The sequence below is a fragment of the Globicephala melas genome, chromosome 6, assembly GCF_963455315.2.
Source record: "Globicephala melas chromosome 6, mGloMel1.2, whole genome shotgun sequence".
NCBI lineage: Eukaryota > Metazoa > Chordata > Mammalia > Artiodactyla > Delphinidae > Globicephala > Globicephala melas.
This window is the reverse complement of record NC_083319.1, coordinates 102,597,638-102,622,881: the sequence shown is the minus strand read 5'-3', so window position 1 is coordinate 102,622,881 and position 25,244 is coordinate 102,597,638. Positions and strand designations below refer to the sequence as shown.

General features: G+C 39.8%; 1 protein-coding gene across 2 annotated transcripts in view; it reads left to right on the top strand.

The window, feature by feature from the left end:
• The window catches only part of KCTD9 (potassium channel tetramerization domain containing 9), a 61,294-nt gene extending 36,050 nt beyond the window's left edge, over positions 1–25,244 (top strand). For both annotated transcript variants that reach the window (XM_060301268.2, XM_030879065.3), the window contains 3 exons: positions 20,520–20,625; positions 21,373–21,506; positions 23,319–25,244. In XM_060301268.2, coding sequence (XP_060157251.1) covers positions 20,520–20,625; positions 21,373–21,506; positions 23,319–23,435 — 357 coding nt within the window. In that variant the 3' untranslated portion in view covers positions 23,436–25,244. The remainder of the gene's footprint in view (positions 1–20,519; positions 20,626–21,372; positions 21,507–23,318) is intronic.

Here is a 25,244-nt window from a genome sequence, read left to right as displayed (position 1 = left end):
AGCTGCATGAGCTGCTTATAAATTTTGGAAATTAATCCTTTGTCGGTTGCTTCATTTGCAAATATTTTCTCCCATTCTGAGGGTTGTCTTTTGGTCTTCTTTATGGTTTTCTTTGCTGTGCAAAAGCTTTGAAGTTTCATTAGGTCCCATTTGTTTATTTTTGTTTTTATTTCCATTACTCTAGGAGGTGGGTCAGAAAGGATCTTGCTGTGATTTATGTCATAGAGTGTTCTGCCTATGTTTTCCTCTAAGAGTTTGATAGTTTCTGGCCTTACATTTAGGTCTTTAATCCATTTTGAGCTTATTTTTGTGTATGGTGTTAGGGAGTGATCTAATCTCATATTTTTACGTGTACCTGTCCAGTTTTCCCAGCACCACTTATTGAAGAGGCTGTCCTTTCTCCACTGTACATTCCTGCCACCTTTATAAGGTGTCCATATGTGCGTGGGTTTATCTCTGGGCTTTCTATCCTGTTCCATTGATCTATCTTTCTGTTTTTGTGCCAGTACCATACCGTCTTGATAACTGTAGCTTTGTAGTATAGTCTGAAGTCAGGGAGCCTGATTCCTCCAGTTCCTTTTTTCGTTCTCAAGATTGCTTTGGCTATTCGGGGTCTTTTGTGTTTCCATTACAAACTGTGAAAATTATTGTTCTAGTTTCGTGAAAAATGCCATTGGTAGTTTGATAGGGATTGCATTGAATCTATAGATTGCTTTGGGTAGTAGAGTCATTTTCACAATGTTGATTCTTCCAATCCAAGAACATGGTATATCTCTCCATCTATTTGTATCATCTTTAATTTCTTTCATCAGTGTCTTATAATTTTCTGCATACAGGTCTTTTGTCTCCTTAGGTAGGTTTATTCCTAGATATTTTATTCTTTTTGTTGCAATGGTAAATGGGAGTGTTTTCTTGATTTCACTTTCAGATTTTTCATCATTAGTGTATAGGAATGCCAGAGATTTCTGTGCATTAATTTTGTATCCTGCCACTTTACCAAATTCATTGATTAGCTCTAGTAGTTTTCTGGTAGTATCTTTAGGATTCTCTATGTATAGGATCATGTCATCTGCAAACAGTGACAGCTTTACTTCTTCTTTTCCGATTTGGATTCCTTTTATTTCCTTTTCTTCTCTGATTGCTGTGGCTAAAACTTCCAAAACTATGTTGAATAAGAGTGGTAAGAGTGGGCAACGTTGTCTTGTTCCTGATCTTAGTGGAAATGCTTTCAGTTTTTCACCATTGAGCATGATATTTGCTGTGGGCTTGTCATATATGGCCTTTATTATGTTGTGGAAAGTTCCCTCTATGCCTACTTTCTGCAGGGTTTTTATCATAAATGGGTGTTGAATTTTGTCAAAAGCTTTCTCTGCATCTATTGAGTTGATCATATGGTTTTTCTCCTTCAATTTGTTAATATGGTTTATCACATTGATAGATTTGCGTATATTGAAGAATCCTTGCATTCCTGGTATAAACCCCACTTGATCATGGTGTATGATCCTTTTAATGTGCTATTGGATTCTGTTTGCTAGTATTTTGTTGAGGATTTTTGCATCTATGTTCATCAGTGATATTGGCCTGTAGTTTTCTTTCTTTGTGACATCCTTGTTTAGTTTTGGTATCCAGGTGATGGTGGCCTCGTAGAATGAGTTTGGGAGTGTTCCTCCCTCTGCTATATTTTGGAAGAGTTTGAGAAGGATAGGTGTTAGCTCTTCTCTAAATGTTTGATAGAATTCGCCTGTGAAGCCATCTGGTCCTGGGCTTTTGTTTGTTGGAAGTTTTTTAATCACAGTTTCAATTACAGTGCTTGTGGTTGGTCTGTTCATATTTTCCTTTTCTTCCTGATTCAGTCTTGGCAGGTTGTGCATGTATGAGAATTTGTCCATTTCCTCCAGGTTGTCCATTTTATTGGCATAGAGTTGCTTGTAGTAATCTCTCATAATCTTTTTTATTTCTGCAGTGTCAGTTGTTACCTCTCCTTTTTCATTTCTAATTCTATTGATTTCAGTCTTCTCCCTTTTTTCTTGATGAGTCTGTCTAGTGGTTTATCTATTTTGTTTATCTTCTCAAAGAACCAGGTTTTAGTTTTATTGATCTTTGCTATTGTTTCCTTCATTTCTTTTTCATTTATTTCTGATCTGATTTTTATGATTTCTTTCCTTCTGCTAGCTTTGGGGTTTTTTTGTTCTTCTTTCTCTAATTGCTTGAGGTGCAAGGTTAGGTTGTTTATTCAAGATGTTTCCTGCTTCTTAAGGTGGGCTTGTATTGCTATAAACTTCCCCCTTAGAACTGCTTTTGCTGCATCCCATAGGTTTTGGGTCGTTGTGTCTCCATTGTCATTTGTTTCTAGGTATTTTTTGATTTCCTCTTCTATTTCTTCAGTGATCACTTCATTATTAAGTAGTGTATTGTTTAGCCTCCATGTGTTTGTATTTTTTCAGATCTTTTCTGTAATTGATATCTAGTCTCATGGCGTTGTGGTCAGAAAAGATAGTTGATACAATTTCAATTTTCTTAAATTTACCAAGGCTTGATTTGTGACCCAAGATATGATCTATCCTGGAGAATGTTCCATGAGCACTTGAGAAAAATGTGTATTCTGTTGTTTTTGGATGGAGTGTCCTATAAATATCAATTAAGTCCATCTTGTTTAATGTATCATTTAAAGCTTGTGTTTCCTGATTTATTTTCATTTAGGATGATCTGTGCATTGGTGAAAGTGGGGTGTTTAAGTCCCCTACTATGAATGTGTTACTGTCGATTTCCCCTTTTATGGCTGTTAGTATTTGCCTTATATATTGAGGTGCTCCTATGTTGGGTGCATAAATATTTACAATTGTTATATCTTCTTCTTGGATCAATCCCTTGATCATTATGTAGTGTCCTTCTTTGTCTCCTTTAATAGTCCTTATTTTAAAGTCTATTTTGTCTGATATGAGAATTGCTACTCCAGCTTTCTTTTGGTTTCCATTTGCATGGAATATCTTTTTCCATCCCCTTACTTTCAGTCTGTATGTGTCTCTAGGTCTGAAGTGGGTCTCTTGTAGACAGCATATAGAAGGGTCTTGTTTTTGTATCCATTCAGCTAATCTGTGTCTTTTGGTGGGAGCATTTAGTCCATTTACATTTAAGGTAATTATCGATATGTATGTTCCTATTCCCATTTTCTAAATTGTTTTGGGTTCATTATTATAGGTCTTTTCCTTCTCTTGTGTTTCTTGCCTAGAGAAGATCCTTTAGCATTTGTTGTAAAGCTGGTTTGGTGGTGCTGAACTCTCTCAGCTTTTGCTTATCTGTAAAGGTTTTAATCTCTCCATCAAATCTGAATGAGATCCTTGCTGGGTAGAGTAATGTTGGTTGCAGGTTTTTCTCCTTCATCACTTTCAGTATGTCCTGCCACTCCCTTCTGGCTTGTAGGGTTTCTGCTGAGAGATCAGCTGTTAACCTTATGGGGATTCCCTTATGTGTTATTTGTTGTTTTTCCCTTGCTGCTTTTAATATGCTTTCTTTGTATTTAATTTTTGACAGTTTGATTAATATGTGTCTTGGCGTATTTCTCCTTGGATTTATCCTGTATGGGACTCTCTGTGCTTCCTGGACTTGATTAACTATTTCCTTTCCCATATTAGGGAAGTTTTCAACTATAATCTCTTCAAATATTTTCTCGGTTCCTTTCTTTTTCTCTTCTTCTTCTGGAACCCCTATAATTCGAATGTTGGTGCGTTTAATGTTGTCCCAGAGGTCTCTGAGACTGTCCTCAGTTCGTTTCATTCTTTTTTCTTTATTCTGCTCTGCAGTAGTTATTTCCACTATTTTATCTTCCAGGTCACTTATCCGTTCTTCTGCCTCAGTTATTCTGCTATTGATCCCATCTAGAGTACTTTTAATTTCATTTATTGTGTTGTTCATCGTTGCTTGTTTCATCTTTATTTCTTCTAGGTCCTTGTTAACTGTTTCTTGCATTTTGTCCGTTCTATTTCCAAGATTTCGGATCATCCTTACTATCATTATTCTGAATTCTTTTTCAGGTAGACTGGCTATTTCCTCTTCATTTGTTAGGTTTGGTGCATTTTTATCTTGCTCCTTTATCTGCTGTGTGTTTTTCTGTCTTCTCATTTTGCTTATCTTACTGTGTTTGGGGTCTCCTTTTTGCAGACTGCAGGTTCGTAGTTCCCGCTGTTTTTGATGTCTGTCTCCAGTGGCTAAGGTTGGTTCAGTGGGTTGTGTAGGCTTCCTGGTGGAGGGGACTAGTGCCTGTGTTATGGTGGATGAGGCTGGATCTTGTCTCTCTAGTGGGCAGGTTCACGTCTGGTGGTGTGTTTTGGGGTGTCTGTGGCCTTATTATGATTTTAGGCAGCCTCTCTGCTAATGGGTGGTGTTGTGTTCCTGTTTTGCTAGTTGTTTGGCATAGGTTGTCCAGCACTGTAGCTTGCTGGTCATTGAGTGAAGCTGGGTGCTGGTGTTAAGATGGAGGTCTCTGGGAGATTTTCGCTGTTTGATATTATGTGGAGCTGGGAGGTCTCTTGTTGACCAGTGTCCTGAAGTTGGCTCTCCTACCTCAGAGGCAGAGCCCTGACTCCTGGCTGGAGCACCAAGAGCCTTTCATCCACACGGCTCAGAATAAAAGGGAGAAAAAGTAGAGGGAATTAGTAGAAGTATGAGGAAAGAAAGAAGGAAAGGAGGGAAGGAAGGAAGGAAGGAAGAAAGAAGGAAAGAAGGCAAGAAGGAAAGAAAGGAGGGAGGGAGGAAGGAAGGAAGGAGGGAAAGAAGGAAAAAAGAAAGAAGATACAGTAAAAATAAAATAAAGTATAATAAAGTTATTGAATTAAAAAATTCTTATTTAGAAAAAAAAGGGACGGATAGAACCTTAGGACAAATGTTGGAAGCAAAGCTATACAGACAAAATCTTACACAGAAGCGTACACATACACCCTCACTAAAAGAGGTAAAGGGGGAAAAATCATAAATCTTGCTGTCAGAGACCACCTCCTCAATTTGGGATGTTTCGTTGTCTAAAGGAGGGAAGGAAGGAAGGAAAGAAAGAAAGAACGAAGGTAAAGTATAATAATGTTATTAAAATTAAAATTGATTATTAAGAAAAAAATGTTTAAAAAAAAAAACATGGACGGATAGAACCCTAGGACAAATGGTGGAAGCAAGACTATACAGACAAGATCTCACACAGAAGCATACACATACACATTCACAAAAAGAGGAATAGGGAAAAAAATCATAGATCTTGCTCCTAAAGTCCACCTCCTTAATTTGGGATGATTGGTTGTCTATTCAGGTATTCCACAGATGCAGGGTATATCAAGTTGATTGTGGAGCTTTAATCCGCTGCTTCTGAGGCTGCTGGGAGAGATCTCCCTTTCTCTTCTTTGTTCTCACAGCTCCCGGGGCTTAGCTTTGGATTTGGCCCCGCCTCTGCGTGTAGGTCGCTGGAGGGCGTCTGTTTTTTGCTCAGACAGGACGGGGTTAAAGGAGCCGCTGATTCGGGGGCTCTGGCGCACTCAGGCCAGCGGGGAGGGAGGGGCACGGAGTGCGGGGCGGGCCTGCGGCGGCAAAGTCTGGCGTAACTTTGCACCAGCCTGAGGCCCGCAGTGCGTTCTCCCGGGAAAGTTGTCCCTGGATCCCGGGAACCTGGCAGTGGCGGGCTGCACAGGCTCCGCGGAAGAGGGGTGTGGTAGTGACCTGTGCTCGCACACAGGCCCCTTGGTGGCAGCAGCAGCAGCCTTAGCGTCTCCCGCCCGTCTCTGGGGTCCGCACTTTTAGCCGCGGCTCGCGCCCGTCTCTGGGGTCCGCGCTTTTAGCCGCGGCTCGCGCCTGTCTCTGGAGCTCCTTTAAGCAGCGTTCTTAAACCCCTCTCCTCACACACCAGGAAACAAAGAGGGAAGAAAAAGTCTCTTGCCTCTTTGGCAGGTGCAGACTTTTCCCGGGACTCCCTCCCGGCTAGCCGTGGTGCACTAACTCCTTCAGGCTATGTTCAAGCCGTCAACCCCAGTCCTCTCCCTGCGCTCCGAAACCGCAACCCGAACCTCAGAGCCTCAGCTCGCAGCCCCGCCCGCCCCGGTGGGTGAGCAGACAAGCCTCTCGGGCTGGTGAGTGCCGGTCGACACCGATCCTCTGTGCGGGAATCTCCCCGCTTTGCCCTCCGCACCCGCACCCGTTGCTGTGCTCTCCTCCGCGGCTCCGAAGCTCCCCCCTCCGCCTCCCGCAGTCTCCGCCCGCAAAGGGGCTTCCTAGTGTGTGGAAACTTTTCCTCCTTCACAGCTCTCTCCCACTGGTGCAGATGCCGTCCCTATTCTTTTGTCTCTGTTTTTTCTTTTGCCCTACCCAGGTACGTGGGGAGTTTCTTGCCTTTGGGAGGTCTGAGGTCTTTTGCCAGCCTTTAGTAGGTGTTCTGTAGGAGTTGTTCCACGTGTAGATGTATTTCTGGTGTATCTGTGGGGAGGAAGGTGATCTCCGCGTCTTACTCTTACGCCATCTTCAAGGTCCCCCCTCATTTATTTCTGCTCTGATCTTTATGATTTCTTTCCTTCTGCTAACTTTGGGTTTTGCTTGTTCTTCTTTCTCTAATTGCTTTAGGTGTAACGTTAGATTGTTTGAGATTTTTCTTCTTTCTTGAGGTAGGCTTGTATAGCTATAAACTTCCCTCTTAGAAATGCTTTTGCTGCATCCCATAGGTTTTGGATCGTCGTCTTTTCATTGTCATTTGTCTCTACGAATTTTTTTATTTCCTCTTTGATTTCTTCAGTGATCGCTTGGTTATTTAGTAACGTATTGTTTAGCCTCCATGTGTTTGTGTTTTTTACGTTTTTTTGTCTGTAATTGATTTCTAATCTCATAGCGTTGTGGTCAGAAAAGATGCTTGATATGATTTCAATTTTCTTAAATTTACTGAGGCTTGATTTGTGACCTAAGATGTGATCTGTCCTGGAGAATGTCCTGTGCACACTTGAGAAGGAAGTGTAATCTCCTGTTTTTGGATGGAATGTCCTATGAACATCAATTAAATCTGTCTGCTCTATTGTGTCATTTAAAGCTTGTGTTTCCTTATTAATTTTCTGTTTGGATGATCTGTCCATTGGTGTAAGTGAGGTGTTAAAAGTCCCCCACTATTATTGTGTCAGTATCGATTTCCTCTTTTATAGCTGTTAGCAGTTGCCTTATGTATTGACGTGTTCCTATGTTGGGTGCATATATATTTATAATTGTTATATCTTCTTGGAATGATCCCTTGATCATTATGTAGTGTCCTTCCTTGTCTCTTGTAACATTCTTTATTTTAAAGTCTATTTTTATCTGATATGAGTATTGCTACTCCAGCTTTCTTTTCATTGCCATTTATATGGAATATCTTTTTCCATCCCCTCAATTTCAGTCTGTATGTCTCCCTGGGTCTGAAGTGGGTCTCTTGTAGACAGCATATAGATGGGTCTTGTTTTTGTATCCATTCAGCAAGCCTGTGTCTTTTGGTTGGAGCATTTAATCCTTTCACGTTTAAAGTAATTATATGTATGTTTCTATTACCATTTTGTTAATTGTTTGGGGTTTGTTTTTGTAGGTCCTTTTTTTCTCCTGTGTTTCCCACTTAGAGAAGTTCCTTTAGCATTTGTTGTAGAGCTGGTTTGGTGGTGCTGAATTCTCTTAGCTTTTGCTTGTCTGTAAAGCTTTTGAATTCTCCATCGAATCTGAATGAGATCCTTGCAGGGTAGAGTAATCTTGGTTGTAGGTTCTTCCCTTTCATCACTTTAAGTATATCATGCCACTCCCTTCTGGCATGTAGAGTTTCTGCTGAGAAATCAGCTGTTAACCTTACGGGAGTTCCCTTGTATGTTATTTGTCATTTTTCCCTTGCTGCTTTCAATGATTTTACTTTGTCTTTAATTTTTCCCAATTTGATTACTATGTGTCTTGGTGTGTTTCTCCTTGGGTTTAGCCTGTATGGGACTCTCTGTGCTTCCTGGACTTGGGTGGCTATTTCCTTTCTCATGTTAGGGAAGTTTTCAACTATAATCTCTTCAAGTATTTTCTATGGTACTTTCTCTCTCTCTTCTCCTTCTGGTACCCGTATAATGCAAATTTTGTTGCGCTTAATGTTGTCCCAGAGGTCTCTTAGGCTGTCTTCATTTCTTTTCATTCTTTTTCTTTATTCTGTTCTGCAAGAGTGAACTCCACCATTCTGTCTTCCAGGTTGCTTATCCGTTCTTCTGCCTCAGTTATTCTGCTATTGATTCTTTCTACTGTATTTTTCATTTCCATTATTGTATTGTTCATCTCTGTTTGTTTGTTCTTTAATTCTTCTAAGTCTTTGTTAAACATTTCTTTCATCTTCTTGATCTTTGCCTCCATTATTTTTCTGAGGTCCTGGATCATCTTCACTACCATTATTCTGAATGCTATCTCCACTTCATTTAGTGGTTTTTCTGGGGTTTTATCTTGTTCCTTCATCTGGTACATAGCCCTCTGCCTTTTCATCTTGTCTGTCTTGCTATGAATGTGGTTTTTGTTCCACAGACTTGTAGTTCTTCTTTTTTTTTTTTTTTAACATCTTTATTGGAGTATAATTGTTTTACAATGGTGTGTTAGTTTCTGCTTTATAACAAAGTGAATCAGTTATACATATACATATGTTCCCATATCTCTTCCCTCTTGCATATTCCTCCCTCCAACCCTCCCTTTGCCACCCCTCCAGGCGGTCACAAAGCACCGAACTGATATCCCTGTGCTATGCGGCTGCTTCCCACTAGCTATCTACCTTACGTATGGTAGTGTAAATATGTCCTTGCCTCTCGCTCGCTTGGTCACAGCTCACCCTTCCCCTCCCCATATCCTCAAGTTCGTTCTCCAGTAGGTCTGTGTCTTTATTCCTGTCTTACCCCTAGGTTCTTCATGACATTTTTTTTTCTTAAATTCCATATATATGTGTTAGGATACGGTATTTGTCTTTCTCTTTCTGATTTACTTTACTCTGTATGACAGACTCTAGGTCTATCCATCTCATTACAAATAGCTCAATTTCGTTTCTTTTTATGGCCGAGTAATATTCCATTGTATATATGTGCCGCATCTTCTTTATCCATTCAGCCGATGATGGACAGTTAGGTTGTTTCCATCTCTGGGCTATTGTAAATAGAGCTGCAATGAACATTTTGGCACATGACTTTTTGAATCATGGTTTTTTCAGGGTATAATTCGCAGTAGTGGGATTACTGGGTCATATGGTAGTTCTATTTGTAGTTTTTTAAGGAACCTCCATACTGTTCTCCACAGTGGCTGTATCAATTTACATTACCACCAGCAGTGCAAGAGGGTTCCCTTTGCTCCACACCCTCTCCAGCATTTATTGTTTCTAGATTTTTTTTTTTGCGGTACGCGGGCCTCTCACCGTTGCGGCCCCTCCCGCCGCAGAGCACAGGCTCCAGACGTGCAGGCTCAGCGGCCATGGCTCACGGGCCCAGCCGCTTCGCGGCATGTGGGATCCTCCCGGACCAGGGCATGAACCCGTGTCCCCTGCATCGGCAGGCGGACTCTCAACCACTGCGCCACCAGGGAAGCCCTGTTTCTAGATCTTTTGATGATGACTTTTCTGACTGGTGTGAGATGATATCTCATTGTAGTTTTGATTTGCATTTCTCTAATGATTAATGATGTTGAGCATTCTTTCATGTCTTTGTTGGCAGTCTGTATATCTTCTTTGGAGAAATGTCTATTTAGGTCTTCTGCCCATTTTTGGATTGGGTTGTTTGGTTTTTTGTTATTGAGCTGCATGAGCTGCTTATAAATTTTGGAGATTAATCCTTTGTCAGTTGCTTCATTTGCAAATATTTTCTCCCATTCTGAGGGTTGTCTTTTGGTCTTGTTTATGGTTTTCTTTGCTGTGCAAAAGCTTTGAAGTTTCATTAGGTCCCATTTGTTCCTTTTTGTTTTTATTTCCATTTCTCTAGGAGGTGGGTCAAAAAGGATCTTGCTGTATTTTATGTCATAGAGTGTTCTGCCTATGTTTTCCTCTAAGAGTTTGATAGTTTCTGGCCTCATTTAGGTCTTTAATCCATTTTGAGCTTATTTTTGTGTATGGTGTTAGGGAGTGATCTAATCTCATACTTTTACATGTACCTGTCCAGTTTTCCCAGCACCACTTATTGAAGAGGCTGTCCTTTCTCCACTGTACATTCCTGCCTCCTTTGTCAAAGATAAGGTGACCATATGTGCGTGGGTTTATCTCTGGGCTTTCTATCCTGTTCCATTGATCTATCTTTCTGTTTTTGTGCCAGCACCATGCTGTCTTGATTACTGTAGCTTTGTAGTATAGTCTGAAGTCAGAGAGCCTGATTCCTCCACCTCCGTTTTTCGTTCTCAAGATTGCTTTGACTATTCGGGGTCTTTTGTGTTTCCATTACAAATTGTGAAATTTATTGTTCTAGTTTCGTGAAAAATGCCAGTGGTAGTTTGATAGGGATTGCACTGAATCTATAGATTGCTTTGGGTAGTAGAGTCATTTTCACAATGTTGATTCTTCCAATCCAAGAACGTGGTATATCTCTCCATCTATTTGTATCATCTTTAATTTCTTTCATCAGTGTCTTATAATTTTCTGCATACAGGTCTTTTGTCTCCCTAAGTAGGTTTATTCCTAGATATTTTATTCTTTTTGTTGCAGTGGTAAATGGGAGTGTTTTCTTGATTTCACTTTCAGATTTTTCATCATTAGTGTATAGGAAGGCCAGAGATTTCTGTGCATTAATTTTGTATCCTGCTACTTTACCAAATTCATTGATTAGCTCTAGGAGTTTTCTGGTAGCATCTTTAGGATTCTCTATGTATAGTATCGCGTCATCTGCAAACAGTGACAGCTTTACTTCTTTTCTGATTTGGATTCCTTTTCTTCTCTGATTGCTGTAGCTAAAACTTCCAAAATTATTTTGAATAATAGTGGTGAGAGTGGGCCACCTAGTCTTGTTCCTGATCTTAGTGGAAATGCTTTCAGTTTTTCACCATTGAGGACGATGTTGGCTGTGGGTTTGTCATATATGGCCATTATTAAGTTGAGGAAAGTTCCTTCTGTGCCTACTTTCTGCAGGGTTTTTATCAAAATGGTTGTTGAATTTTGTCAAAAGCTTTCTCTGCATCTATTGAGATGATCATATGGTTTTTCTCCTTCAATTTGTTAATATGGTTTATCACATTGATTGATTTGCATATGTTGAAGCATGCTTCCATTCCTGGATTAAACCCCATTTGATCATGGTGTATGATCCTTTTAACGTGTTGTTGGATTCTGTTTGCTAGTATTTTGTTGAGGATTTTTGCATCTATGTTCATCTGTGATATTGGCCTGTAGTTTTCTTTCTTTGTGACATCCTTGTCTAGTTTTGGTATCAAGGTGATGGTGGCCTCGTAGAATGAGTTTGGGAGTGTTCCTCCCTCTGCTATATTTTGGAAGAGTTTGAGAAGGATAGGTGTTAGCTCTATCTCTAAATGTTTGATTGAATTCGCCTGTGATGCCATCTGGTCCTGGGCTTTTGTTTGTTGGAAGTTTTTAAATCACAGTTTCAATTTCAGTGCTTGTGATTGGTCTGTTCATATTTTCCTTTTCTTCCTGATTCAGTCTTGGCAGGTTGTGCATGTATGAGAATTTGTCCATTTCCTCCAGGTTGTCCATTTTATTGGCATAGTGTTGCTTGTAGTAATCTCTCATGATCTTTTGTATTTCTGCAGTGTCAGTTGTTACTTCTGATTTTTCATTTCTAATTCTGCTGATTTGAGTCTTCTCCCTTTTTTTCTTGATGAGTCTGGCTAATGGTTTATCAATTTTGTTTATCTTCTCAAAGACCCAGCTTTTAGTTTTATTGATCTTTGCTATCGTTTCCTTCATTTCTTTTTCATTTATTTCTGATCTGATCTTTATGATTTCTTTCCTTCTGCTAACTTTGGGGGTTTTTTGTTCTTCTTTCTCTAATTGCTTTAGGTGCAAGTTTAAGTTGTTTATTCAAGATGTTTCCTGTTTCTTAAGGTAGTATTGTATTGCTATAAACTTCCCCCTTAGAACTGCTTTTGCTGCATCCCATAGGTTTTGGGTTGTTGTGTCTCCATTGTCATTTGTTTCTAGGTATGTTTTTATTTCCTCTTTGATTTCTTCAGTGATCACTTTGTTATTAAGTAGTGTATTGTTTAGCCTCCATGTGTTTGTATTTTTTACAGATCTTTTCCTGTAATTGAGATCTAGTCTCATAGCGTTTTGGTTGGAAAAGATAGTTGATACAATTTCAATTTTCTTAAATTTACCAAGGCTTGATTTGTGACCTAGGATATGATCTGTCCTGGAGAATGTTCCATGAGCACTTGAGAAAAATGTGTATTCTGTTGTTTTTGGATGGAATGTCCTATAAATATCATTTAAGTCCATCTTGTTTAATGTATCATTTAAAGCTTGTGTTTCCTTATTTATTTTCATTTAGGATGATCTGTGCATTGGTGAAAGTGGGGTGTTAAAGCCGCCTACTATGTATGTGTTACTGTCGATTTCCGCTTTTATGGCTGTTAGTATTTGCCTTATGTATTGAGGTGCTCTTATGTTGGGTGTATAAATATTTTAGTTCTTCTTGCTTCTGCTGCCTGCCCTCTGGTGGATGAGGCTATCTAAGAAGCTTGTGCAAGTTTCCTGATGGGAGGGACTGGTGGTGGATAGAGCTGGCTGTTTGTTGCTCTGGTGGGCAGAACTCAGTAAAACTTTAATCCACTTGTCTGCTGATGGTGGGGCTGGGTTCCCTCCCTGTTGGTTGTTTGGCCTGAGGCACCCAACACTGGAGCCTCAGGCCAAACAACAACAGGGCTCTTTGGTGGGGCTAATGGCAGCCTCTGGGAGGGCTCACGCCAAGGAATACTTCCCAGAACTTCTGCTTCCAGTGTCCTTGTCCTCACAGTGAGACAGAGCCAACCCCCGCCTCTGCAGGAGACCCCCCCAACACTAGCAAGTAGTTCTGTTTCAGTCTCTATGGGGTCACTGCTCCTTCCCCTGGGTCCCAATGCACACACTACTTTGTGTGTGCCTTCCAAGAGTGGAGTCTCTGTTTACCCCAGTCCTGTCAACATCCTGCAATCAAATCCCACTAGTCTTCAAAGTCTGATTTTCTAGGAATTCCTCCTCCCGCTGCCGGACCCCAGGTTCGGAAGCGTGACGTGGGGCTCAGAACCTTCACTCCAGTGGGTGGACTTCTGTTGTATAAGAGTTCTCCAGTTTGTGGGTCACCCACCCAGCAGTTATGGGATTTGATTTTATTGTGATTGTGCCCCTCCTGCCATCTCATTGTGGCTTTTCCTTTGTCTTTGGATGTGGCATATCTTTTTTGGTGAGTTCCAGTGTCTTCCTGTTGATGATTGTTCAGCAGTTACTTGTGATTCCAGTGTTCTCGCAAGAGGTAGTGAGAGCATGTCCTTCTACTCCAACATCTTGAACCAATCTGGATGTTGAATTTTATGAAAAGCTTTTTCTGCATCTATTGAGATGATAATATTGTTTTTAGTCTTCAGTTTTTTACTGGGATGTATCACACTGATTGGTTTGCAGATATTGAAAAATCCTTGCATCCCTGGGATAAATCCCACTTGATTATCATGTATGATCCTTTTAATGTTTTGTTGGCTTCCGGGTTGCTACTATTTTGTTGAGGATTTTTGCCTGATAATCTCCTGTAATTTTCTTTTTTTGTGGTATCTTTGTCTGATTATGGTATCAGGGTGATGGTGGCCTTATAGAGTGAGTTTGGAAGTGCTTCTTCCTGTGCAATTTTTTGGAATAGTTTCAGAAGTGTAGGTGTTAACTATTCTCTAAATGTTTGAGAGCATTCACCTGTGGAGTCTTGTGGTCCTGGACTTTTGTTTGTTGGGAGTTTTTTTAATCACAGATTCAATTTCAGTACTTGTAGTTGGTCTGTTCATATTTTCTATTTCTTCCTGGTTCAGTTTTGTGAGATTGTACCTTTCTAAGAATTTGTTCTAGGTTGCCCATTTTATTGGCATATAGTTGCTTGTAGTAATCTCTAATGCTCCTTTGTATTTCTGCAGTGTCAGTTGTTACTTCTCCTTTTTCAGTTCTAATTTTATTGATTTGGGCCCTTCCCTTTAGTTTTATCTTCTCAGAGAACCAGCTTTTAGTTTCACTGGTCTTTGCTATTGTTTTCTTAGTCTCAGTTTCATTTATTTCTGCTCTGATCTTTATGACTTCTTTCTTTCTATTAACTTTGGATTTTGTTCTTCTTCCTCTTGTTGCTTTAGGTGTAAGTTTAGATTGTTTATTTGAGATTTTTCTTGTTTCCTGAGGTAAGCTTTTATCAGTATAAACTTCCCTCTTAGAATTGCTTTTGCTGCATCCCGTAGGTTTTGGATCATTGTGTTTTCATCTTCATTTGTCTCTAGGTATTTTTTGTTTTGTTTGTTTATTTGTTTTTTAATATATATATTTATTTAACTGGCTATGTTAAGTCTCAGTTGCAGCATGCGGGATCTTTTGTTGCAGTGCATTGGCTCTTCGTTGCAGCACGTGGGCTTCTCTCTAGATGTGGCGCACAGGCTCCAGAGTGCGCAGTCTCAGTAGTTGGGACTCACGGGCTTAGCTCCTCCATGGCATGTGGGATCTTAGTTCCCCGACCAGGGATTGAACCCACGTCCCCTGCATTGGAAGGCAGATTCTTAACCACTGGACCACCAGGGAAGTCCCATCTGGGTATTTTTTGGTTTCCTCTTTGATTTCTATAGTGATCCGTTGGTTGTTTAGTAGCATATTGTTTAGCCTCCACATTTTTGTGTTTTTTGCAGTTTTTTTCTTGTAGTTGATTTCTAATCTCACAGTGTTGTGGTTGGAAAAGGTGCTTGATACAATTTCAGTTTTCTTAAATTTACCAAGACTTGCTTTGTGGCCCACCATGTGATCAATCCTGGAGAATGTTCCATGTGCACTTGAAAAGAATGTGTATTCTGCTGCTTTCGGACGGAATGCTCTATAAATTTCAAGTCCATCTGGTCTGATGTTTCATTTAAGGCCTGTGTTTCCATATTGATTTTCTGTCTGGATTTTCTGTCCATTGATGTAAGTGGGGTACTAAAGTCCCCAACTATTATTGTGTTACTCTCAATTTCTTCTTTTATGTCTGTTAACATCTGCCTTATATGTTGAAGAGCTTCTGTACTTGGTGCATACATATTTACAATTGTTATATCTTCTTGGATTAATCCCTTGTTCATTATGTAGTGTCCTTTGTTTCTTGTAACAGTCTTCTATTTTAAAGTCAATTTTGTCTGATATGAGTGTTGCTACTCCAGCCTTCTTTTGATTTCTATTTGCATGGAATACCTTTTTCCATCACCTCACTTTCAGTCTGTATTTGTCTGTAGCTCTGAAGTTGGTCTCTTGTAGACAGCATATACATGGGTCCTGTTTTTACATGCAGTCAGTCTATGTCTTTTGGTTGGAGCATTTAATCCATTTATATTTAAGGTAATTATCCGTGTGTATGTTCTTATTGCCATTTTGTTAATTGTTTTGGATTTGTTTTTGTAGGTCTTCTTTCTGTTTCCTCTTTTGTTCTCTTGTGATTTGATGACTGTCTTTAGTGTTGTGTTTGGGTTCCTTTTTCTTTTTTGTGTATATATTACAGATTTTTTTGTTTGTAGTTACCATGATGTTTTAATATACCAGTCTGTATGTATACATTATTGTTTTAAGTTGCTGATCTCTTAATTTCAAATGCATTTTAAATATCCTGCATTTGTACTCTCCTTCTCTCACAATTACTGGTTTTGGTATCATATTTGTGTGTGGATGATTTCCTACGTTTATAGTTGCCTTTACCAGTGAACTTTCCCATTTTATAATTTTCTTGTTTCTAGCTGTGACCTTTTCTTTTCCACTTGGAGAAGTTCCTTTAGCATTTGTTGTAAAACTGGTTTGGTGGTGCCGAATTCTGTTAATTTTTGCTTGTCTGTAAAGCTTTTGATTTCTCCGTCGAATCTGAACGAGAGCCTTGCTGGGTAGAGTGTTCTTGGCTGGAGGTTTTTCCCTTTCATCACTTTAAATATATCGATATATCGTGCTACTACTTTCTGGCCTGCAGAGTTTCTGCTGAGAAATCAGCTGATAGTCTTCAGGGGATTTCCTTGTATGTTATTTGTTGCTTTTCCCTTGTTGCTTTTAATATTTTCTCTGTCTTTAATTTTATCAATTTGATTATTATGTGTCTAAGTGTGTTCCTCCTTGGGTTAACCCTGCATGGCACTCTCTGTGCTTCCTGGACTTTGGTGACTATTTCCTTTCCCACGTCAGGGACATTTTTAGCTATTATCTCTTCAAATATTTTCTCAGGTTCTTTCTCTCCCTCGTCTCCTTCTGGGACCCCTTTAATGTGAATGTTGGTATGTTTGACATTTGTCCCAGAGGGCTCTTAAACTCTCATTTCATTATTTTTTCTTTATTCTGTTCCACGGCAGTGGTTTTCACCACTCTGTCTTCCAGCTCACTGCTTTGTTCTTCTGCCTCATTTATTCTGCTACTGATTGCTTCTAGTGTATTTTTCATTTGCTATTGTATTCTTCAACTCTGTTTGTTATTCTTTATATTTTCTAACTCTTTGCTAAAAACCTTCTTGCAACTTCTCGCTCTGTGCATCCATTTTTTCCCCGAGTTCTTGGATCATCTGCACAATCATTACTCTTAACTCTTTCTCAGGTAGATGGCCTATCTCCACTGCACTTATTTGTTCTGCTTCTGGGGTTTTATCTTGTTCCTTCTTCCAGAACTTATTCCTTTGCCATCTCATTTTGTTTAAGTTACTGTTTTATTTTTATGTATGCAGTGGCTTATGTTTCTTGACCTTGGAGAAGTGGCCCTCAGTAGGGGTTGTCCTATGTGTCCCAGCAGTACACTCCTTTCTCATCACCCAAGGGCCAGCCTGGTCCTAGGGTACTTTCTGACCTATGTTTGCATACTCAGTGCTGCAGGATCATAGTTTTCTTGCTTCTGGTGTCTGCCCCCTGCTGTGTGAGGCTTTGTCTAGAAGCTTGTGCAGGCTACCAAGCGGAAACGGCTGGTGCCTGCCCACTGGTGGGTGGAGCTGGCTCTTGGCCCTCTGGTAGGCAGGGCTGTGTCTGGGGGCATGTCTAGAGGTGTCTGTAGGCTCAGGAAGTCTTTAGGCAGCCTGTCTGCTGATAGGTGGCGCTGTGTTTCCATGCTGTTAGTTGGTTGGCCTGAGGCATCCCAGCACTGGAGCCTACAGGCTGTTGGTTGGGGCCAGGTCTTGGTGCCAGGGACCCAAAATGTCTGCCTCCAGCCAGAGTTCACGTAGATCCCTGCTATGTCCACCACCAGCTTTTATGACCCCAGAGAGAGCCACAGCTGTCGCCCCCCCACACCACCTCCCCAGGAGACCCTCCAAGACCAGCAGCTAGGTCTGGCCCAGGCTCTTATGGAATCATTGCTTTTGCCCTGGGTCCCAGTGCGTGCAAGATCTTGTGTGTGCTCTTCAAGAGTGGAGTCTCTGTTTCCCCCAGTCCTGTGGAGCTCCTCAGGAAGCTGGCCTTCAAAGCCAAATGCTCAGGGGGCTCCTCTTCCTGGTGCCAGACCTTTAAGCTGGGGAGCCTGGCGTGGGACTTAGAGCTGTCACTCCTGTGGGAGAACTTCTGTGATATAACTGTTCTCCAGTTTGTGCATCACCCACCTGGTTGGTATGGGATTTGATTATATTGTGAGTGCACCACTCCTGCCATCTCATAGTTTCTTCCTTATGTCTTTGGATTTAGAGTATCTTTTTTGGGGTAGGTTTCAGTCTTTTTTATCACTGGTTGTTCAGCAGTTGTGATTTTGGTGTGCTCATGAGAGGAGGTGAGCTCAAGGTCCTTTTACTGGTCTCTCAATGGCCTATGTAATTTTATCTGATACATACTGAAGTGCTATAGAATTGCAGATTTAATTATTGATAAAAAATGGCTCATGTTGAGGAGTTGTTGCCCAGAGTGTGTGGGCCGTGAAAGTCAAAACTAATCGCTAATTGTCTTTGGCACTTGAAGATGACTGCTGATGAATGGCCGTACATATCGCAGTGTCCACAAAATATGACGTGTTCTAAGCACAAGATGCACCTAATGGTTCCACCCCTCTTGTTGAACTTCTCTCCTAATTTATCCCTCCCTCATGGGCTGTGAAACCTTTCCATAGGAACCCTCCAATTCTGCTGTCGACCAAGATGACCTCAGCTGTTATCACAGTTACGTGGTCCATGTCTGACCTGCACCCTCTGTTCTGTCAGCATCCTTTAGAGTGTTTCCTCCATGTGCTCCAACTGCCATTATTGACTTTAGTCTGCTTTGTAAAAGCTGGTATAATAATCCAGCTGTTATGAATCCATTGCACATTCCCAGTGCAAGACTTATAGTATGGTAAGAGCTGGAAGGGACCTTGATGGTCGAGTGTGACCCCATGTTACAGACTAAGAAACTGAAACCTGGAGACTTGCCCAAGCCCCAAAGCCTAGTTTGCCAACAGTGTTAGAACTAGACTCTAAGCCGTGTATTTTCTTTTCCTTATGTCTTTTTTGTTTTTGTTTTTTTGCGGTACGCGGGCCTCTCACTGTTGTGGCCTCTCCCGTCGTGGAGCACAGGCTCCGGACGCACGGGCTCAGCGGCCATGGCTCACGAGCCCAGCCGCTCCGCGGCATGTGGGATCTTCCCAGACCGGGGCACGAACCTGTGTCCCCTGCATCGGCAGTAGGATGCTCAACCACTGCGCCACCAGGGAAGCCCCTTATGTCTTTTTTAAATGACTTTTTCCTTTGGAAAATGTCAAACATAAACAAAAATGAGCTAGTATAATGAATCCCCCTTATATCTCCATTCCTCAGCTTCAGCAATATCAGTGTTTAAACAATCGTGTATTGTCTGTACCTCTCCAAAGATTATTTGACAGCAACTCATAATTTCACTTGTATTTATTTTATTTATCTTTTAAAGATAAGGGTCATTTTTAAAAACAGTCTTAATATCATTATCATACTTTAAATAAACAGTAATAACCTAACTGCTTTCATCAAAACCCATTGCCCCTTGATATAGTAAATAGCCCAGTTCTTACAGTTGCAATGCTGGTTTACTTAGGAGCTGAATTCTGAGGTCTCAGTGTTGGTGACCTGCTTTACCATTAGATAAATAGTGGGTGAAATGCTTTCTATGGTTGAAGACAGAAAACTTAACTTGAATTTCTTATATATTTGTTTCTTTTTGAGATTCCACAGCATAGCCTTGAGTATAGAGCAGTACTTATATAATTACCTTGGAAACTTTTCATAATACTTACAATCTGTTTTACCTGGGAGTATAACATAGGGAACCAGAGACATTTATTTTCAAGTTGTCGGCTTCCTGTCCTGTTATATTTTCAAGCACATAAAATCCAGTCGTCTTTGAGTTATGTTGGTCCTTCCAGGTCTTCATCGTCCTACCTGTCAGTCTGAGCTTCTGTACTACCTGGTATTAAAGCGCAGGCACAGATGGAAATGCACATGTGTTCGTCAGTTATCTGTGATTTGAAATGGCCTATAGCTTATCTCCCTTTCACTAGAATTGACTGTAGGGTGAATGAAATTACACTTACGAAACAAGGATTTTTCTTGTTAGGTATAGCTATCACATAGCTTGATCAGCCTTTGGATTTTAGAGTTCTTCACTGATCTAATTTATAATAACTACAGTTATCATTTATGTAGTGCCTTACAGTTTTTAAAACACCTTTACAGATAGCTTCCTGCCTGATAGTAGTTGTTAGAGTTCAGATCTGATGGCATTGAATCCTCTGAGACAAACTAGCATAATTTACAATTCTAACATATATTTTCTGGCTTTTTCCTCTTTACATCTTGTACTGTGGCTTGGGTACTCAGGATTGACAATGTGGTATAGCAACAACATTGCTGGTTGGTACAGAAAGACCCTACAAACAACTTGGTGGTGTTTGTAGCTAGATGATGCCTTTCATTACTGGCCTTAGCAGTCTGGCCTTTGAAAAGAAGGTAGTGGTAGCATTATTGAGCATCAAGAATTTCATTGATTGATTCCTACAATAATAAGGAAGGAGAAAATCCATACCCCTAACAAGTTTCTTCACCCAGACATTTCAACTGTCACATTGTCATGGCCTGGGCTGTTTATAAAAACAGAAATAGGGATGTCATGGTCCAGACTCCTCAGCTTCTTTATCTAAACTCTTAAGTTTCATGTAAAGCAGGAATGCTGTTGTTTATTTGCCTTTTGTTTTTTTTAAAACAACTATTTTTTAAAAGCATTTCTCAGTTTTTATTGGGTTCAATTGGAAAAGTCTTTATTGTAAACAGAAACTAATTGATTGTAAGTGTATCAAACTGAGATTTTTTTTTTCCCTCCTTTTTTTTTCTTTTACTGTTTGAGCTAATTTTTTCTATTCCAAACAAAATTCTGAACCTTAATACGTGGACATTTCTCTTTTCCTTTGCCAGTGTGCAAATCTCCAGGGAGTCAAGATGCTCTGTTCTAATGCAGAAGGAGCATCCCTGAAACTGTGCAATTTTGAAGATCCTTCTGGTCTTAAAGCCAATTTAGAAGGTGAGATTCTATCTATAATTACCTTCTCTAAGGTAAAAACACACTGTTAAGTAAGTAAAAAGCCCTGCAAAACAATTGTTACTGCTAAAACGTGACAACCATAGGGATGTAGATTTCTTCTGTCTTATACTTAGAGAATTTGCAAAGGGATTAAGCCATTGCTTGGTCTCAGTCCTGGTGACCAACATGCTGAACTCGGGAAATGTGGCCTCCAATGTTTAAGGAGGCTTCAGTTGGAGAATTAAGTATCAACATCTTAAACTGTCAAACAGAACAGCATAGCCTTACACGGACCAAAATTAAGAAATTCAGTTTGCATATAGCCAGGCAGTTTTTTGTCATTTTTGGATATAATATTTTGTTTATGAATTCCTTATTGCTTTGTTGTGTCCATGAACTGGTCAATTCATTTATTTGTATATTTAGAAGACACAGTACTTATCTTCACTGCCATGAACTTTCCAGGGCATATTTAAAAGTGCTAATTATCATAAGACCGAATTTAATTCCTCCATCAAAAATACAGACTAAAACATGAATGCTTAATTCATAGTGTAAGCAAACATATTGTTAACAAAGAACTCTTTATATATGTATGTTGGTTGAGAGACAGATTTATAATTCAGTCATTTACAAAGGATCCAGAGGTCATCATTCACCTCTATTATAAGTCACCTTGCATCTTTTGAAGATAGATGACTATAAATATTTTCAAGTTCAACTGTGCCTAAAATGTATTCCCTTTAGGTGCTAATCTGAAAGGTGTGGATATGGAAGGAAGTCAAATGACAGGAATTAACCTGAGAGTTGCTACCTTAAAAAACGCAAAGTTGAAGAACTGTAACCTCAGAGGAGCGACTCTGGCAGGAACTGATTTGGAGGTGAGTCAGCAAGTTGAAAGAGTTTTTATTAATCTAGAATTACTGAGTAGCTCCTGCAAAATGTATTGAGATCATAAACAAAGTAGTTGGCTGGTCAAAGCTGCCAGGTAACATGCCAGCCCAGCTGAAGGGATGCTTTCCTTTCAATTGCTTGTTTAAACAAATTTGAATTCCAGAGTAGGATCCGGTTACCTAAGTTACAGATGCCAGGTTCAGATTTGAAGACTCAATCTGGCATTCAGTCTGAGCTGATTTCATTTCTCCTCTTTTCCTTGGGTCTCCCTCAAGTAGATACATTTGATAGATGCTTTTTTAATCCAGTTGATTGTGGTTTCCTTAAATTTTAATTCCAAACAGAATTTAATTGGGCCAGATTATTTCTTGAACTACTTGAGAAATTGAAATGACATCTGTGTTTGAAATCAGGTTCAGGGAAGCCTGTTCTAAATCAGCATCATATTTTTTGAATCTCAACCTGAGATTTTCATTCTGTCCAGTCACCTTTTTCGTCAGTAGTGTCTTGTATGTATCATCTTGATTGGCAGATTTAGCGTGCAGACTCCAGAGCTGTTAATAGGTCTGTATCATCGCTCTCTGGTAGCTCTTTCTGCGACAGTGGGCATGTTCTGTGACCCTGCTGTCAGTCCAGTAACCACCAGCCACCTATGGCTCCTGAGCTTTTAAAATGTGGCCAGTGCCACTGAGAGATGGATTTTTTTAATTGAATTTAATTTTTATTCATTTAAACATAAGCTGCCACATGTGGCTGGGACTATCGTACTGAACAGTACAGCCCGATACAAGAAAACCTGGCATAGACTGGATTGTAGAGACTAGCGCGTCAACGTTTAGCTTGCTGTTGATTTTTTAAAATGTTTTCGCCTTGTTCTCTTGGTAGGTCTTAGCAGCGTAGTAGCAGGCCCCATTAACCTTAAAGGCAAAAAGAACCAGCCTAAGACTGAAGGTATAAACCTATTATAAGCACCATTATTTAGTTTTTTATTATGTGTTACTGTCACCTATGATGATGATTGTTTTTCCTTGGTTTGAGTTAGCATGTAGTCAATGCGGTTAAACAGCAGAAAGCTTCTCTTTATCCAGCTGATTGCAAAGACTAATCAGGTTGACTGTTGGGGCAGCTGCTGACAGGTTATGTGCAGTCACCCTTCTCTCTAACCATTGTCCCCACCATCCCCAGGGATGTAGGACTTATCCAAAATCCCTGTCTCATCTGTCACTCCCTGATCTCAAGGGAAATTTGAAAGCAGTTCCCACTTATGGTGGTGGTTACACTGCTGTATACATTTATTAAAACTCATTGAACTGTACAAATAATTTGGGAGTTAAAAAGAGGTAATTCCTTGCTCTAAGAGTGTTAGGGTTGAAGGAGAATCTATTATGCGATTTAATGAAGTGAAATCCCTTTCTCTCAGATTTTTTTTTACACAGTCTCCCCCACCCCCTCACTCCCATGCCTTGCATTATTATTGTTCATGGATTGTTTAGATACTTTTTACTCCATTGGAGTCCATTCTGGATTTTAAATGCCTAAAACACAGAAGGGACATGCTTCGTCATTAACTTTTGTTTATACCTATTGACAGTGGTCAGCCTGAGCATCAACTAGAGAGAGTAAATACAGAGAGAAGAAAATATGACTTTCTTCTAAAATTTCTGGAAGTTCTCCAGAAATAACTGAGTTTTATTGTACAGGAACATTTTCCTAATATGCCCCAGGAATCACTTTGAGAGGGAACAGATAAGGCCTTAAATCTGTCTGTTACTTCCAAGAATATTGTTTTTGTCCTACAGAACTGCGACCTGTCTGGGTGTGACCTTCAAGAAGCCAACCTGAGGGGTTCCAACGTGAAGGGCGCCATCTTTGAAGAGATGCTGACACCACTCCATATGTCACAAAGCGTCAGATGAGAATCCTGGGGATGGAGGAAGATGCCGAAGACGAGAAATGCTCTCCGTATCACTTTTCTTTCTCCACCCACTCAGCTGTCTGGAAGAAATAACACTGGAAGGGAATTAAAAAAAAAAACAAGGAGAGGATTATGCTTGTTCTCAGAGGTGCATAAGGGGAAAAAGTGACTTTTTTCCCACATTCTGATTTTAACAGAGAAGCACTCATTTAGTAGATGTAGGGAAGCTAGATTAGATTGCTGCCTTTTGAGTGGAGTTAGGGGGATTTGCCTGGCTTTGTGACCAGGAATAGTATCTATTATATTTGCTTTTCAATAGGCATGATGTGGAAATACCATCTTGGTTTGAAATGCATTTGAAGATTTTAATTTATGAAAAGCACAACATATGCAATTATATTTATTGAATCTTTAGATGCAGTATGGATATTTAAATTGTTAAACTTTATGACAATTTTGAAAAGGTTGTTCAGGTTTATAAATATCAGTAGCTTTAGTGATGCCTCCCCTACTTTAAATACCTGTCACACCATGTGAATATGGTGAGATCAGACTCCCCAAGGCTTTCAGGTTCATTTTTTTTTCTTTAAGAACAAAACATTAGCTAAATTAAAGAAATCCTCTGTTACTGATTGAGACAGAGTGGAAGGCAAGAGATATTGTTGTCCATCATTGTCAGCTTAAGTAACAGTGGAACTTTCCAAATGGAGGAAGGATTTACTTACAGCTACAACTTTTGAATGAGCATTCCTTAGGATTTCATTCTTAGCAAGTTCCACTCAACGCCAGACCAGGCAATTTTATCTGTTTACACTGCTAGCCTGGTTTCCTCCTGTAGAGTCAAAACAAGCATAGGAAAATAGTTCTGAACCAAAAAAACCAAGGTGCATAATTAACGTTCATTTAATTCAAATGCTAAATAGTTTAAACAGGGCCAGCTCGGAAATAAATAGGTATTAAATCCCAATCCACTGCGATCAGCTATAAAATACGAATGAATATGGTAAATTCATCTTTTAGAAGTCAACATAATATAATTGCAGCTCAAAACCCTACAACGGGGAATGAGGACTTTTAAACTGACAGTTTGACTATAGCTATCAACAAACTTAAATGAAAATAAAGGCATTTGACTGGTCCAAGATGTAATACCAATAAGTCAGCACCTGTGGTTCTTATATTTCTGGTTTCTTTTGTTTTAATAAATTTTAGCCTGGCTTTTTTGAGTCATTATCTCTGCAGCAGCAGGGGCAGGGCCTGTACTTCCTTACCAGTAACCGGTGTCCTATGTCTACCCCAAGAGCAGGGATGTTAAGCTGTGTCCATATGGGTTCTGAATTCTGCAGACTCATCGGTTTGAGGCAAGGAATCATTAAAAACCACTTTGTCTCCTTTGGGAGAATGACATGTCTTCAATATTTACGTAGCTTATTCTTCTATATAAACATATGCAAAGCTTTCCTTAACAGTAAAGGGTATATATGCATAGTGGGAGGAGGTCAGACCTTTACAGGTGAAGGAAAGCAACTTCAGAAATGAATTATTTTCTTTGCTTTATTATTTTTACCAAGACAGAGAAGTATTGTATTGAGAGATATCTATTTTCGTAATCAATATGTGCCTAAATTATATTTAAATCATTTCACTCTGTACTATATTTTCAATAATTATAGAATGTGTTGTTCATCCACTTAAGGGTACATCTGTAGACATAACCTAAGACTGCAGAAGAATCTGAAAGATCCAAACACAGTATGCTTAGAAAATGCAGGTTTTGGATCTAATGTATACTGCATTAATAAACGACGTA